This window comes from Harpia harpyja, chromosome Z (genome assembly GCF_026419915.1).
Source record: "Harpia harpyja isolate bHarHar1 chromosome Z, bHarHar1 primary haplotype, whole genome shotgun sequence".
In the NCBI taxonomy this organism is placed as follows: domain Eukaryota; kingdom Metazoa; phylum Chordata; class Aves; order Accipitriformes; family Accipitridae; genus Harpia; species Harpia harpyja.
In genome coordinates, this window is record NC_068969.1 from 5,931,529 (window position 1) to 5,948,418 (window position 16,890).

A 16,890-nucleotide genomic window follows, 5' to 3' on the forward strand; every position below is an offset into this window, starting at 1 on the left:
GAGGACTGCCACACAGCCCTTTCTCACACTGACACTACCCAGGCTCCACGCTCAAACCGTTCTCCTCCTCCAAAACTGCCCTCCTGTGAAACATGCTCCTTTACTTGTAGGATGCAGGCAAACTCCTGCTTTAGTTTTTAAATTAAACAGTCCTACACAGGTATTCGCTCATATTGCCAAAAAATCAAGACTGTCACAGATACCAGGAACCAGTTTGGGGTATTTTGATTTAACAAAAAATTATTATTGCTGTGTTGGATGTTTTATTGAACCAACACTTGTGAGAACTTTCTCCATATTTCCCCTGTGAGACTTGGCTTTTGTGCACAAACACACAACATTGAAGTCATTCACCCTCCCTCACACCTCCACAACAGTGATTCAGACAGCAGAGAGGTGGGAAAGACTCAGAATTAATTGCTCTTGTATGAAGTCTTTTATCAATAAAGTATATTGCTCTTTTCTCCTCCTCCCTACTGCAGTAAGAGGTTAATTTTTATTGATCTTGAGTATCATGTCACATTTTTCAACGGCAACAGGCCTAGCCCAAGTCAAGGCAGTCACACTCACCTGCCAAAACAGAGGCATGCCAGGCAATCAGGGTTTCTGAAATGAAACTGGAACTGAAAGTCACTCTCACACTCCCTCCAACTTAGAGGCCTTTAATCAGAGCATCTCAGCAACAGGAAAAAGTCGTTACAGAGCTGAGAGACTGGAGGAAAATTCCACTTGATACCAATCCACCAGAACTGAGACTGTTTCTAAATTAATTGACCTTTCCTCATCTACCACTCTCACTTTGTCAACAGTCTGCTTCCCTGCACTCCGGTGCTGAAAAACCTGTGAGATGCTACTTTGTAGGTTTCCAAACATAATCAACTGAAAAATGACCCAACTAAATGTGGTAAACCTGGTAAAACACCTAATTCCAGTAGACAAGACAGCTATCCAGAGATTTTGCCCTTTGTAAGAATGGCTTGTGTACCATGAACTCCAGTGTAGAGCCAGATACTTGTTCAGAAAGTGACAGAAATAAACGGTAAGAATACAACCAGCTATCAAAAGTGGGTTGCGATTCTAAGTTGCAGATACAAAGCTTAGTCTTTAAAAGTCATTAATAGGCATCAAAAAATTGAATTAAAACCATATCTGCATTTAGGTACATGATTTCATCATGTTTTTCAGCCAGTTTAAAGCATTAACTTCCCATTTCTCTAAAGTTTCAGCTTCTGGTTTTAACTGTCTTCAGCAGTTGCTTTTTACCATCATTTCTATTAAAGGCAAAAACAAGCAGCAGAAAGTGCCCGAAAAGAAGTTTCAACAACATTATACTGTTTGCATTTCCATGGCCCAAGTCTGATAAAAGTGCTTTCCTGCCCTGCCCTTCATAAGAGGAAGAAATTAAAAAAAAAAAAAAATATTTTAGATATGAATAGCCGTTGTGGAAAACCTATTTCACTTTATGTTTACACCCTAGTTTAGACAAGAACAACTTGCCGAGGAAGACACACCCTTACATGAAACTTATTATGCAAGCAATGGGCATTACCCAGAGCTACAGCCATCTGCAAAGCTGACACCAAAGCTCCACTTTCCTCTCCTTGGACAGGAGGATATTTTACACCTGCAGCAGCAATACACTTAACACAAGACAAGCAACAAGATGCCTTCTGAAGCTCACGGTTTCATTACTTACCGTGGCAGTTTTGTAACTGTAAGTTGTAACAACAGGATCTAGAAGACCACAGCCAAATTTGTACAGTATATTGAAAATAGAGGGGTTTTCTTCACATTTGCAATACTCAGAGAAGCGCTTTTTTCTCTCAAGATCTTTACAGCATCACTACCACTCAGCTCCTGAGGCAATGAATTTCACAGGTTAACTATGTATCAGAAAATACTTTTAAACAATGCAATTTTCCAAGGTCAATAGGAGCGAGGCTTAGTTCCCACCTAAGGGGATGGGTGCCTCAGAAAACCCATCTGAGCAGGTTTAATTGGAGCAGGTTTCACATTACCGGGCAAGGTAAAAGGACTGATCATTTTTCACGTTATCATTCATAAGCAGACATTGAACATGGGTCAAAGAATAGACATCTACTCTCCTTTATCACAAACTTACTGCTGCAGGTTTTGCACGTATGCAAGTGCTATTTTGTTCACAGAAAAACTCTTAAAAAAGCAGACAACAGAGCAGCGCCCTTCAGAACAGAGGGCTTGAAAGAACAGGAAGCTTCTGAGCATCAAGGAACCATCAAGCCCTGTCACCCTCCCAAATGTCAAATTTTGACTGTAAATTGATTGGAAAGGGAAGAGTAGAACAAAATGAAAGGCTTTTACTCTTCACAAAGACAATGGAGACGTTGTACTGTAGCGTGGCTGCAGCAAGGGCCTCTACCGTGGCAAGGCAGCTGAGCCAGAAAATGCAGCCCCCTCCCCTCCCCACCTTCGAGCACTGACATCTTTGGTGTTAACAACTCCGTTGCTGTGGAAACCAGACTGCTTTTGACAAAGCCACATTGACTAAAAGCAACATGTGGGAAATGGAATAAGGCCCCGAGAGAAATTAATCCTTTACAGGAAAAATAAATAAATACATTTTTGGTTAAAAATGAAGCAAGTAAAGGATAGTATTTCTCGTCATTACAACTCCAGGCGAGGAGAACACTGGCAGCTATAGCAGTACCAAACGCCAGGCCTTGTGGCACCACAAACGGGATTTTAAGGACTCTTCATCCCTGAATTATATGGTAGATTTGATGCTAAGGAGTACACAGGAGTCCCATGCAGAACACAGGTGTGCGAGGCAGCTGCTCCCTATCCAGTTTTTAACTGCTCTCCTTTGAAATCAAAAGTAAAAACCAAATCCACCCCACAGTATAACAGAAACCAACTACAGTTACAAATCACTACTCAAGTGCTTTCATAAGGCTTACAGCTGATTCATACCTAGGCAAACTACTCACCCCAGCCAAAATTTCACCACACAAGAAAGTTCAGTGGATGAAGAGCATGAGTCACTCTACACCCTGCCACTTCCAAACAGTTTATATATTTTAGAAGTGCTGTCCAAAAAACCAAACAAAAAAAAGTTTTTCTGAGCTCTCCCCTTACAATGGGCTTAATAAATCTGTCTTCAGCCCTAGCTGACTTAGATCCCAGGAGCTGCCTTAGGGCCTGTTACTTGGAATGCCAGCATACTTAAGAGAGTATTCAAGAAAAAAAAAAAAAATCCTGGGAAAAAGCCCATGGAGAAAAGCCAGAGTTTGAACTGGCAAGACTTAAGATCTGTGAACAGTGCAACTTTAATAAGACTGGCTACTTAGCCAGAACATCTGAAATTGCTCGTAAAGATGGTGTATTCAGGGTGGTTTGTTTGGGGATTTTTTAAGCAAGTTCAGCAAGCAAACTTTTCTGGAGGAAAAATTAATTTTACACAAATTTAATATTTGCTTTTTCTCTTAAAGCAGGCCATGAAAGCTTCAGTGCAAAATGCAATATATTACAAAGATTCAGGAACTAGGAGGCCACGTGTGATTTACATGCTGAGCAAGAATTCTCTCCCCCTTCATGCCTGAGGCATTAAAATACTGGAGCATTATAGCTTAATCTCATTTGCGGAGCTTTGAATCATCTTAAGTGCTTAGGAAGTCTGTGTAAAATACCACAATCCATGCAGTTTATACACTCTAATCCAGACAGACTGCACCACCAGCTTTCACTGGTGATGATGGAAAGAAGTTCTCACGGTTTTCCAGTTCAGTAAACAGGTCATCTACTCTCCACCTCCAACACTGGCCACATCTCTGCCACTTTCCTTTTCATGAATGTCACCATGTTTTCTTACAGTGTAAGAGCCACAACGCAAACAGTTAAAACAACTCCACTGTACCTAAAGAAATGAGGATAGCTATGCAGACAGCTATACTGTTACTATTAGAATATTACACACGATCCTAAGGTCTGGGGTTCTAAAGACATATTTAACATGGAAAAATTCCATAACAAGGAAACATATGTACATCATATGAGAAATGGAAACTTTTTCAGGGTCAAGCAAATAGTAGCTGCAAAAATATTTAGGGATGCAAAATGTTGCATATGATTATGTAAATAAATCAATGATTGCTTTTTTTTGAAAAAATAATCACTGTATACAGTTAAAGAGATTAACACAAAAGAGTCTTTATATGCAAGAGATTCATCTATTAACTTTCTCAAATTCACATTGGCTCTTCCTCCCAATGACAGTGACGTCTTCTTTCTCTATGCTTCCCATGAATTTATCACACCATGAAAATAATCTCTTTGTTCTGTTGAGACTTAACTGGCAGCAAGCTATCACAAGAAGTCATTTATTGTCAGACCAGGCTGCCCTTACACAGGGTACTACCACAGCCAGAGGAAAATACATTAAGGAAAAAAAGATGCGTGTGAGCCGTGACATTCAGGTGTGGCTCTGATTCTTCCCAAATTATAAAAGATGTTATCAGGTTTTTCCAGTCTGGGCATCTCTCTAGATGGTACTATCATAACTAAATGAGGCTGAAGTACACTTGTCTTGTAAATGAACTTTAAAATTCTTGCTTATTGTTTCCTTGCACTACAGCTGATTTGCAAAATCCTGTTATCTGTAATGAGACTTCCAGCTAGCATGAATCAGTGAGGTTTTACTTTAGTTAAATGGAATAGGAGGATTTAGACTCTAAAGGGAGGAGGGAGAGACAAAGGGAAGGGTCTTCTAGTCGAAAGAGGGTGTCAAGCGATTAGTCGTGTCTGACTGATACGCACAGGTGCTCTCCCTTTAAGCACCTTCCTTGCAGTTGAGATAAGACACATATCTATAATACTTTCTCAGATCTTTGAACCCGGGTGAAGGCAGGGGAACACACCTTGATCTTCCCAAGCTTTGCTGTTACACAAGTCAGGGTATAACTTGTGCCAGCTTTCTAGTAGACTGGAAGAGAACACAGAAGGTGCCACGTAGCCTCAACATAGTTTTGTTTTTTCAAGATGACTTAATAGTTTATGGCATTTGCCTTTCCATTTGCACTTTTTAGGCTTAATAAACTGCCACTGAACCCAGTAAGAATTTACTACACATGGTTTTATTATTTCAGACCAAGCTCATCTTTTTTTTTTTTTTTTTTTAATTATTTGCTGTATTTCAAATAAGGAAAAGACCAGTCAAGAATGTCAGATCTTCAAAGTAAACTGATGAAGTCCACCTTTGTTAAATTAACTAGTCCAACTGACACTCTGGAAGGTGCCATTCTGGCCCAAATACGTACAAAGTGCTCAAAGACTCAGGTCTTGAATGACTCACTGGTTTAAAAACAATTCTTGTAGCAGTAGAAACGACCCACTTTTTAATCGACTGAATGTTATTTTAGGTATTTTATGCATATTTACGTAATACTTGCCAAGATTGGCACTGAAGGATAAAATTCAAGGACCAGTCTCATGCTATCCATATTTTAAGTACTCCTCCATACACTGGGGGCTGCCATTTAACTAGAACTTTTCTGAACTCCTATTCATTCTACGCTCTGTCTGGCTTTGATCTACAACACATTGCTCCTGGAGTTTATTACTCACACTCAGCTGTGTTACTGACACTGAATTTACTGTCGCATGAGATAAACCAGTATAAATAGGCTGCAGGAAACATGGTAGGTAAGAGGGAACTACAGAATACTTCACTAGAAAGTGCTAATTTACCCCTGAAACATACATCACTCCAGTAAAGCAAGAGCTCCTTCATCCTGCACAAACCCTAACCAACAATTACACTTGGTTCCCCTGAATTCCCACAACAGTTCTAGCTTAGTACAATTATTCTTCCTTATTATTCTTAGTACATTATTCTTCCTTATTGTGAAAATGTTGAAATGTTTCATTCCTAATCTGGCGTAATTTTCTTCTCTTCTAAAAATGCAACCTATAGAACTAAGAAGATTGTTAACATTTCCTATTCTACAATAAATAGTCAGCCTAAAATAACCTTCACTTTCACTGCGTGCATTGCCTTCTCCACTGCTGCATTCTTTTCCTTGATCATCATCTTATTTCAGGCAATAAACAAGGTATTTTAAAAGTACCAGCTCTTCAGATAACTTGCAAAACAGATACTTTGGACTGTACAGTCTCCCGTTTGTGAGCAATCATGACCTGACTTCATGGTACTCTAACTGAAAACAGATTATCCAGCAATTAGCTTACATGATGTAGTATTATTTAACGTAATCAGAAACACTAAAATTGAGTGAGAGACAGAAACGTAGCTCAAGACTAAATGAAGTTAAGGTGATGCAGAATGACTATCTTTCTCCACGACGACTCCACTTTGGAAAGCAGAACAACATTCTCTATGTAGTACCATGTGTGGTTTTCAAGAACCATTTCAGGAATGATTTTTCTTTGCAAAATTTCTTTCTCCATTACTGTTTTCCTTCCTTCTGAGCACAAAGTTATGCTAATATTCTTACGGATAACAGTAGAGCCTCCTACTCTATGATTATCATTTATATCATTCACCAAAAGTTCCTTAAATCTAAAAGGCAAGCAGCCTGTTCATTTTTGTGTTTGCTTTTTGCTTTATTTAACTTTCAGACTTTACCTGTTTGTCTTCAAATCAGGAAGTCATGTAGACTGTATTGTTCGCACTTAGCAGCACAGGACATTTTCCATGAGGCAGGTCAGGGCTTAACTCACTATTTATTCTGGAGGGTAAGACCTATGAACCAGTGGGTCCATTCATATATACTCTGCCTTAACCCAGAAGTCTCAGATGACTGGAAGGCAGCTGCAGTATATGGTGCATATGCACAGTGCTTAGGGGAGAAGCACTTTACAACTGCTATACTGTTATTCAGGAGAGTTTTCATATCAAAAGTACCAATACACTCATATCCAACATACTTTCTTTTCCTGAAGTTCCAGGGTCTTTGTTTTGCTGCTATGCCTGAATTGTCCTTCCTTTTCTTCTCCTGGAAATAAGCAACATCTGTTTACTGAAGGTGAATGGTGTGCCAACAACATGTAACACTGTTTTTACATCCTGAAACATCCACCAAAATCCTGAAGCTGCAGAGAAGTCCCAGTACCCCAGCAGAACACTCTCTAGCTCTCTTTTCTTGATCCCAACTCTGTCTGAGCCCTTTCTACCATCTTTCACAAAAATAAAGCAGGTCATCAAATGCATTGAAATATTATTTTGACACCACTTAGCAGGAATTTGTGCCAAAGAAAAAAACAAAAAAAAAAAGAAAAGAAAAAGAAGTGAGGGAAAAAAAGAAAAACAAGGAACCGTAGGCTGGGGGTTTTTTTAATGGGAGGCAAGTCCCAGGAGTCCACATTTATTCTCACAGGTAGTCAGCTATTTTGGTCTCCTCCTCTCCCTAAAACCAGGGAGGATTGTGAAAAACAGCAGAGAACCCTCATGTTGCTGACAGTGTTAAAGGAGTGGAGGTTAAATTTTAGCCCCAAAAGGTAAAGTGAACAGAAGGGGGCAGCCTGGCAAAGAAGAGATAAAAATAGAACAGTGACTAGACTTCACTTGACTGCTATTTCTGGATCAACTATGGAAAGAGATCCGAGAAGGTTTTCTATTTGTAAGGGAGAGAGAGACCAAAACAGAGTTGCATTCTAGAAGGCCACAGTCCTGCACAGCAGTTTTCTTTATGCTTCTACTTTTCTAAATCCCTGTGTTCTCACCGTTTGGAAACAGTGCTGTTCAGCCAAAATGTCATTATGCGTCTAAGTGAGTAACCAGATTAGATTTTCTGGAGCAGGACAGCAATGTGTGTGGCATTTCAATCTAAGAGAAACAAAGCTGACAGCACATTGTAAAAGCATGTAGCAAATCACAAGGCCAAGCAGAGCAAACTAAGCCACATAATACTTTAGGAAAATAACCAAAGCCCTGCAGTACCTCTGAGAGGATGTCTTGTGTTTTCCCACTCTAAAATGATTAGTGGAATTCTAACTAGTTCCAATTATGGCCACAGACTAAAGACGACAACAGAAACCTCCCAATTCCAGTATGTAGTGCTTGACTGACACATGGCTCTGGGGACGAATGTTTCTGCCTGTTCGAGCCCTTTCCTTTCGAGTACCTCAGTTAAAATTCCTTCCATTGAGTAATTTCTATCCAGATCCTGGCTGTGCTGGCTGTGTTCCCATATAAAAGAAAACCTGCAGGCAGAAAGCAGTGCCATCTGCCAAGTCAGAAGCTGCTTTAATGGGCGAGTTTGGTGTGAAGGGGAACAGACTATTACGCTTTATCTTCAGGAGCAGAAGTGATGTTTTTCCTTTCCCAGGAGCAGGTTACAGTGAGCACACTCATACCTGAAGTATTCGTCCACAAATATACATAGATCTCAATGGATACTGCACAAGCAACCTCCAGAAAAAAAAAAAAAAAAATCCATCCAGCATCCCTTTTTTCCTGTTCAACCTGCAATTCAATCTTTACATTTCTCTTTACCTGTCAGACCACTCTTTTTTTTTTCTTGTGACAGTTTCATCAGCCTCCACTTTCTATTCCTGTAAGTGAATGACAGCCCTGCCATCACACCTAGGAAGTATGAGCAGTGGCAAGGCAGAAACGCCAAGGCCCTATTGTCCCTACACAGAGAATTCTGCACTGAAGCTGTTTCTGAACATTTTTTTCCCAAGTTTCTTGTCCCTTTTCCATAACTGTTTTGACTGGATGGTTTGCTCTGAAGTCTCATCTGGAGCAGGTTTAGGACTTTTGTGGCCCAGTTCAGGTTTCACAAGAACCAACAGAAAAACTTCCACTGAATACTTCATCCTTGCAAATATCTTCAGGGCTAGGAAAAGATCTTTCTATTCTTGCCAATTAACCAAGCACAGTTTTTATCCTTCCTTGTTGGGCAATCTTCTCATTAGAACATCTTTGGAGAGAATAGCGGATTCTCTCCGGGCTGCTGGCAGTTTTACTTAATTGCATATTTAACTTTTTATTCAGCACTTAAACTCATAACGATGAGAAATACATACATGCAAGCACCAAACTATCATCTGCCATTTAAACTCCCTAGAGAACTCATAAACATCTTAATATTTCTGTCCCTTTCAGAAGAAAAGTGCACACATTCTACAGCTAGGGTGGGGGGAAGATGACAAACACATATATAATGTAATTTCAGTGATATATTAGCCATTACTGACAAAACTCCAGTTTCAGAAGGGAGGGGGTACTTCAGTCCTTAATATATTTTAAAAGTTCTGAAAAAATCAGCCAACTCAATCAGTGCTAAACAGAAACTGGTATTATAGTATCCACTTACTATAGGTTCCTCCTCCCCATCAGGCAGAGAACATTCTGTCAGGGCACAGCAACTTTACCTCTCTTCTCCCCCTCCCCAACTCTGAGTGCTGAATTAAAAAAATATTTTACAGATGCTAGTACCCATAGGAATGTATTTCCTATTTGATTCCACAGCAACAGAATTTGCTCTGGAACACACTTGTTGCCACTGGATTGTGCTCTGGAATGGCAACTTCCACTTCAAAATGCTTCCAGCCCTTACGACTGCAAAACCTTTTAAGTATGAATGGTCTATAATCAGCAACAAAGCCACTGAAGTCTTCAGAAACAGCAGAACAGCTTTAGTACTAACTATTATCCTTCATCACAGTATGCAAAGTATAGAAATTAACGTTGATAGCACTTCAGAAGGATCCGATTAATGGATCACCTCAGACTTGTAAAAACCTGACGCTCCCCTGTGCAGGCGCAAACCCCCAGTATTTCTAGTCTGCTTTCCAAAACCTCCCGTTTCCCCATGATAAAACTTCTGTGAGTCAGCTATGTGAAGCTAATACAAAAACCAGTGTGACAAAGAAAATGAGAGTGTTGGAAACGTGAATTAATCAGCACGTTATTGTATTATAAGCTTTTCTAGTTCCTCTATTAAAAACCTTTTCAATACAGAAAGCTACCAGATATTTCCAGGCTGCTCTATCAAAGTGCAAAGGCTTTGCTGGCGATAGCAGTTCTAGCTTGGTAAAGGTAAGACCGTACCCAGACCTTGGCAGACCTTCCAGCTGACCACTAGCATATTTGTGCTGCTGTCGGCAAACATGGAGTGTGAGATTTAAGAAAAGGAAGGGTACCTGTAAGCCTTCTAGACATCCCACCTAATCAGATTAACACTGGCAAGGACTCAGTAACATTCTTAAGTAATTCTCATGACAATTACTTCAGCTGGTTTTCAGTCTTAACATACAGAACCATCCCGGTTCTCATTTGGGCTGCTTTTTCTAACGATGTGGTTTAAAAGCATCAGGGAAACATTCAAGTTTAAAAGCTGCAGAGCAAAAGGCAGGCAACCTTTATGTTCTCTAATGAATGGTTATTTATTGCTCCATTTATTTAAGTGGTACTTATCATCATAAATATCTACTAAACTTACTTGCCATACTGGTGTAATCAGTGCTTTCCCAGGTAATACCCTTGTGTAAATGCATTGCAAAAATAAAGAGGAGAGTGAGTAAACAACTAGAAATGCCCCTTAAGAAAAGTCTTCAAAGGGAGGAAAGCCTGAAGACCAATGAACATTTAAATACTTCCCAGTTTAGGCCTATTTCATTGCACAAGATCCAAAATAGTTTCCTTCCCAAGTATTGCATAAGAATTTCATTCAAAATCTAGCAACTTTTCTCACAGAACACACCAAGACACTGTTCTCTCCCCCGCTTTTTTGTCTTTTAAATATGAACACGAGCATTTCACAGCTGATAACATTCTCCTGGAAGCTCAGACAGAATATTCTGGAAAAGACTCAAGTTTGGACTACAATGGTGTAAGTAATAGCAAACATCTTCACATATTCAAATTCTTCATGCAGCACTCTCTGTAAAATGCAAACAACACAACAAGTAGCTTTTACAGGGCTTTGGAAGTGAACTCTGGCCTCCAAGCCATAAATAAGGAAAAAAAGAAAAAGCCTACATACCTTCAAAGCACATTTTTGGCCTGTCTCCTTGTTGAAACACTCCAGTACTTTGCCGTTGATTCCTAACCCTAGCACCCGTTTGGAGAGTTTGTAGTCATCTGTAACTGCATGTTTTTTTATCTCCAGTTTGACATGGGCCGCTCCCCCAGGCAAGGATTTCACACTGCTCTTGCTTTCCACGTGACTCTCTGGCTGAGATTCCTGTTCACCTTCACTTTGTTCCATATCAGGGAAGAGTCTGAGATGACAGAAATACCCAACAGATTCCCTGTGGGGTATCCTCAGAGTCCCTCCTCTTAGGTGATCAAACCCACTGCTTCAAACAGTCCATTTGCTCGCCATTTAGTCCTGAGTAAAAACGTAAACCAGTATTAGCAATTGATGTCAACTAACCGTTCTCCCACCTCACTACTTTTCTCTCTTCCTTTTTTGAACAAGATGACCAGGTGCTAGTGAGACCAAAAGCAGAGGTTGACCTCAGGAAAGCACACTTTGTTTAGCCTTACAGACCAGTCACCTCAGTTCCAATATACACAGCGATCAGTCTGCAGTTATAAATTACTGCTTTTACTGCAACAAGCGCCTGCGCTGAGTCTTGGACTTAAGTCTTACTTAGCTAAGCTCTGTACCACAGAGCAGAGAGAGCCTCTGCTTCAAGGAGCTTATGAACCTGCATCAACTTCTTGCCTCAACTTTTTATGTAGAAATCTCCGCAGTGGTCCCCTGCCTCATCTCGACGCTCCAAGTTACGCAAGAGAACCACAAATACCTGGATTAAACCCCAGAGGGGCACCACCTGGGCACACATCGGACCTGATGCTGAGCCAGCGCTTACCAAACTGCCCTCGTCCACAGAGCGAGGGGCAGGTGCAGCGTTACTTAGGGGACCGTCAAACCACCTAAAAACTCGGGTACGTCGAGATGCAACGGTGTGGCTCCCAAAGGCGAGGAGCTGCCTGACCCCGCTGGGGACCAGAGGGCCTCTGGCCTCTCAGGAGCATAGGCCCGGGGAAGGTACCGGTGCCAGGGCCTCCGAGCCCCGTTAACACCGCTGAGCCACGAGCAGGCGAAGCACGGCGGGGAGGCTGAGGGCCGTTCCTCACGCCGTGGGGCTGCCGGGCCCGAGGCCTGCCCCGCAGACAGCCGCCCCGGGCGAGGGAGCAGCTCCCTCAGTGAGACCCAGCGGCGGGGCGGCTCCCCCAGCCCCCCCCCCCTCCCCGCACTGCGAGGCGGAGGGCGGGAAAACCCCGAGGCGGGAAAACCCTGAGGTGAGGTGAGGTGAAGCGAGGCGAGGCAGACCCCACGGGGGGGAGATTGGGGGGGGGGGGGTGGTAGCGGAGGGTTGACGGTGGGGGAACTCCACCGCCGAGCCCCGCCGGAGGACGGTTACCTGCCTGTGAGCGGCGCGGCGCGGCCCCAGCCGAGGCTTCCCGGTGCGGAGTCCCGGAAGGCGGGGTTCTGCCTGGGCCCGCCCCGACGCCATGGGCAGGTGCGCGCCGCCTTCCTCCCCCCCTCCGCCGCCGCCGCGCTGAGGCGAGACCGCCCGCGGCGGGGCCCGGACCGGCCCGACCCCGGGGGAACCGTGAGGTTCCCCCGGGGTCGGGCCGGCCCGTGCCCCGCAGGGGCTGGGAGGGGAGCGGGAGCCGCCTCATCGGGGCTGCGTGGGGCAGGGCGACAGGTTGCCCCGGGGAAGGACGAGCGGGTGGCGGGGAACATCCCCTGCGTAGGGCGGTGTTTTTAAGGTATTTATTGAGGTAAACGGCCCTGCCGGAGGGGGAGCGGTGGGGGACGAAGCTGCCTCGGTGGCTCCGGGCTTGTGCCGCAGCGCGCCCGCGCGGTGGCGGGGAGGGGAGGCCCGGCCCGGGGCACCGCCGGCCCCTTCCCCCCCGACCGCTCGTTTTAGGAAGGGGAAAGGACTGACGCGTTCTTAAACAGTAAGGCTGTTGCTACGGAGCGAAGCATTGGGACTCGATGCTGGACAGACTGTGATCCTTCAGGCGCTATGGCTACCGAAATAGTCGGTGCTGTTATTAAAGACGACCTTTTCTGCCAAATAAGCCGACAGTATTTCTTTGTGCTTTTGTATGCACAGTCAGGATATTAAAAGTGATGGTTCCCACAGCAACTGTCGCTCCTCGCTGGTGCACGGAGTGTAGTTATAGGGATGTGAAATGCTGAGTTTTTCCTACATGTGAAGATGAGTCATGCATTGAAATGGAGCTGTACTTGTATCACTGGAAAGAGCTTAAAGTTCACATGCTTTACGAGTTAAAAATACATTTGTCATTTTACATAACATAATGGCATCTGGAGTTCTAGCGGTTCAGAAAATAATTAAAAGGGCTAATGAGTCCTTTCTCCAAGGGATAAAAAGTAGTTCAACTTAGCAGGATGCAGATCTGCAGTATATCTATTGCCTTGTGATGTGATGCTACAGCTATTCTGCCTCAGGTTTCCCTTCCAGGCTTTCAGCAGTTCAGCTACTGGAGGGCCTGGTCCCCTGATTCAGTTCACCTACTCTGGGCAATAAAAGTCCCAGAGGAAATCTGTTGTTCCCAACCTTTCCTTCTCAGGTTTGGCTTCCAGCCTTCTTAGGCTTTGCACCACCTCCCACTGTGGCAATCTCAGGGAAGCATATACATAACTGTAAGCTCCCAGGTTGCAAGCCTTCAATAGCACTGTTCTGTAGTCAGCAGCTTGCTCTTATTTTCCTTCCCACGGCTTCTGCCTGTATTTGCTGTTTTATTTGTCCTGGATGGTAATTTACTTCTCTTTGCAACAGGTAACTATAGTCCTCTTCCCAGCTCACAGTCACTGGGGGCCAGACCCTTCAGAAAACTTCTAAATCTCTCATCTCTCTTCCATATTTTATAACGAGAAGTATACTTGCTCACACCAATTTGTAGCTCCCAGCCCCACTTCTGATCTTTCCATGTAACTCTTATACAAAAGTCTATGGCTGACCAAAGCAAGCACAAGTTACAACGGCTAGCACATTAAAGCTAGCAGAAGACTATTTACGGCCCTATTCTGGGAAATATTAAGCATTGCAAAAATTCCAAACAGATGTCTACTTAAGGGGTTGCTATTTTTTACAGAGTGTGTCAGAAGCAAGGAATTTCATTAAGAAATTATGACTCTTTCTAACTATTACAAGAATGAGTTTCTACAAAATAAGCTTTGCGTGGAAAAAAAGGAGGAAAGATGAGGGAATAAGACAGGATTCTTCTGTGTGAAGTTAGTTGGTTCTACACGTCTCAGTTATGAACAGTCTCCCACTGAGAAGAGTTCAACTGGTAGGATACAAAACACATGTTTCAAGGCACTGCTTTAAATGGTATCTTACTGAAGGTTATGCTTGTTTGGGTTCACTACTCAATATTGTCTGTATACACTCTTAGCAAAGTTCGCTGTTTTACCAGTAATAAGTTTAAACAGGGCAAAGCCCTTAAAAACCCAGTGTGAATCATGGTTAATAAGGCCTTACACCAGCCTTCTGCCAATTTCACCCACCATAAATTCTGAAAAAGCCTTTCCAGCACCATCCCAAGTATCAAATAGCCTCACAGTACACAAGGATGACCACAGCTGAGGAACAAAAAGCAACTATACTCCCTTGCTTTTTGTGTTCATTTTTTGTCTTAGATAGGCTCTCTGAGCACAAAGCATATCTTTACCCCAGGCAAAACACGAATATCATGTGCGGAAAATCTTTAAAACCAATGACAAAGACAGTATTTCTCAATATCTAAAAGTCTTTGCAACAGAGTGTTTTCACAAGTAACAAGGTGGCAATCTGATACTGTAAGTAACAGCCAAAAGTATCCGGTGCTCTTGGACTAAACTTCTAAACCTCTTCCACTGGACATCTCTCCTGATCTTGCTTAGCTGATGCTTTTTATTCAATGTTATTCTGACCACGCTGGGCAGCCCCAAAGCAGTCTGGGTGCTGCACTAGTGAAATGACTCTGCTATAGTTTGTGGTTGTCTTAAGTGACTGTACCTGCAAACCCATGTTGGGTACCCACTCTGAAGTTCCCCCACTTGTAAATCCCAGCCTTTGCAATCCACACGCAGTTCGTACAGAGCCAAGAACATTCATTTGTGTAATATCCCTCTCTTAAGCTGCTTAAGGTTTTATAATTTCTCTGACAAGCTCGGGGGGGGGGGGGGGGGGGACGACAAGCATGCTGGGTTCAGGCACACATCTTAGAGTTAACAACTGGTTTAACCATTTAACCCCAACACCTCTGACATCCTAAAGGCAAGTGAGCACAGTGCGGTCACCCTGGCTGCAGCTGTCTGCCTGTCTGGCTCTGGGAGCATTTCCCACAATGTCTGCTTTCAAGTGGCAGTTTTATATCTCCCTGGGAATTACATCTCATATGATCAGAAACTTACACTGGGGATCCTGTGGCTCCTCCTTGTGCTCGTGGCAGGTCAAGCCGCGTTAGCATCCTTTGGACATACTGATGGAGGACACGCTGACAGGCCCACTGCAGCTTATTGAGCTGGGGGACATTCTTCATTGAAAAAGACGTTTTTATTTATTTATTGATGTTTGCTTTTTGAAGTTTTAAAAAAAACAGTACTGTTACAGGATAAGAGCCCACTATGGTAAAAGTTCTTTCATCCTCACAAAAATGCCTAAAACTGTAAATTAAATATTAATCCTGTTTTTACCAAAATCCCCAACAGCAACAACACAAACCAACTTATTTCAAGAGAGAAGCTATAGCTATAGCTCAGCTATGCCTGCCTTGCCCCAAACTAGAAGAGTAGCTTATAGGAGAAAATAACCAAACAATAAGGCCCTAATCTTGCAACAAGCTTTGGGGCAGCCGCCCCTTTTCTCTAAGCTAGTGTGTTAACCCTGTGAAGCTTCATATTTTAGCCAGCATGCAGTTTGGATACACTGTTCCTGATTTTATCATGTCTTGGATATCACAGATAGCTGGGTTACACACAGAGCGCACTACTGTTTAAATACAAAAGGTTAATTTTGGCTATCCCACTGGGTATTTTCACTGCCTTTTTGCCATGCTGTAGCAACTCAGTAACAGTAATATCTGGGATTAAAGACATTTCAGACTTTCAAATATCTCATTCTTAACAAAAATGAAATTAAATGCCTGCGTGTGCTCTCATCTGGAGAGCTAGGAAAGCTAATGTCATCAAATGTTCTTTGAGGGATGGCATATTTTGGAGGAGTGATACTTACCTGAATGCTACAGTTAGCTGAGTTTATTTATATACAAAAGTGATTTGCATGGAGGTTAGTCCTTTGATAGCAATGTCTTGTGGAAATCAGTATCAGCTACAATAAAGAAATTATCACCATCAGCTGAAAATATAGTGACTTGTTTTTCTGAAACATTGCTTCCTCTGAGTAATAGCTATGTATTTTTTGTGTGTTATGAGAAATCCACTCTCTGGGATGCATTATATAGATGTCACCAAAGAGAAAATCCTCTGTATTGTCAAGTTGAAGTGAGGACACAGCTTTGTCTGATTGGGTGGTGGCAACAACCTTATGAAATCTCTCAGGAAGTTCTTCAGAAACTGCATCTGTGATATTAAAAGAAAGAAAGGGCAGCTCTACAGAACAACATTGTGATATAAAGGAGAAGAAAAGAAGCTTCCTGTAGGATCTTTAGTTTAGTCAGTCATGTACACAGTGGTCTGAAACAGAGACTATGTACATATTTTCTCACCTGTCTTTCAGTTCTGCTGTGGAGGTATCTGTCTCAGACATCAAAAAGAAAAAAAAAAAAGAGAAAGAAAAGCCCAACAACAAGCCAGAAACTGAAATAGTTTCTATTACCTATACAACCAGGAAAGCTCATCAGCAAACAGCCTAGCTCTTTTCTTTCCACGGCTGAGGTAAAAACAGGTTTATAGAGGT

The 16,890-nt window shown here is 42.6% G+C and overlaps 1 protein-coding gene across 7 annotated transcripts in view; it reads right to left on the reverse strand.

The window, feature by feature from the left end:
- MAPKAPK3 (MAPK activated protein kinase 3) overlaps positions 1 to 16,890 on the reverse strand; it is a 106,201-nt gene that overhangs the window by 37,706 nt on the left and 51,605 nt on the right. For 4 of the 7 annotated variants that reach the window (XM_052776911.1, XM_052776910.1, XM_052776916.1 and 1 more), the window contains one exon: positions 10,986 to 11,333. In XM_052776911.1, coding sequence (XP_052632871.1) covers positions 10,986 to 11,210 — 225 coding nt within the window. In that variant the 5' untranslated portion in view covers positions 11,211 to 11,333. Of the gene's footprint in view, positions 1 to 6,921; positions 6,990 to 10,985; positions 11,334 to 11,820; positions 12,088 to 12,375; positions 12,487 to 16,890 lie in introns of those variants that run through there. The other 3 variants (XM_052776909.1, XM_052776912.1, XM_052776914.1) reach the window with 3 other exon arrangements.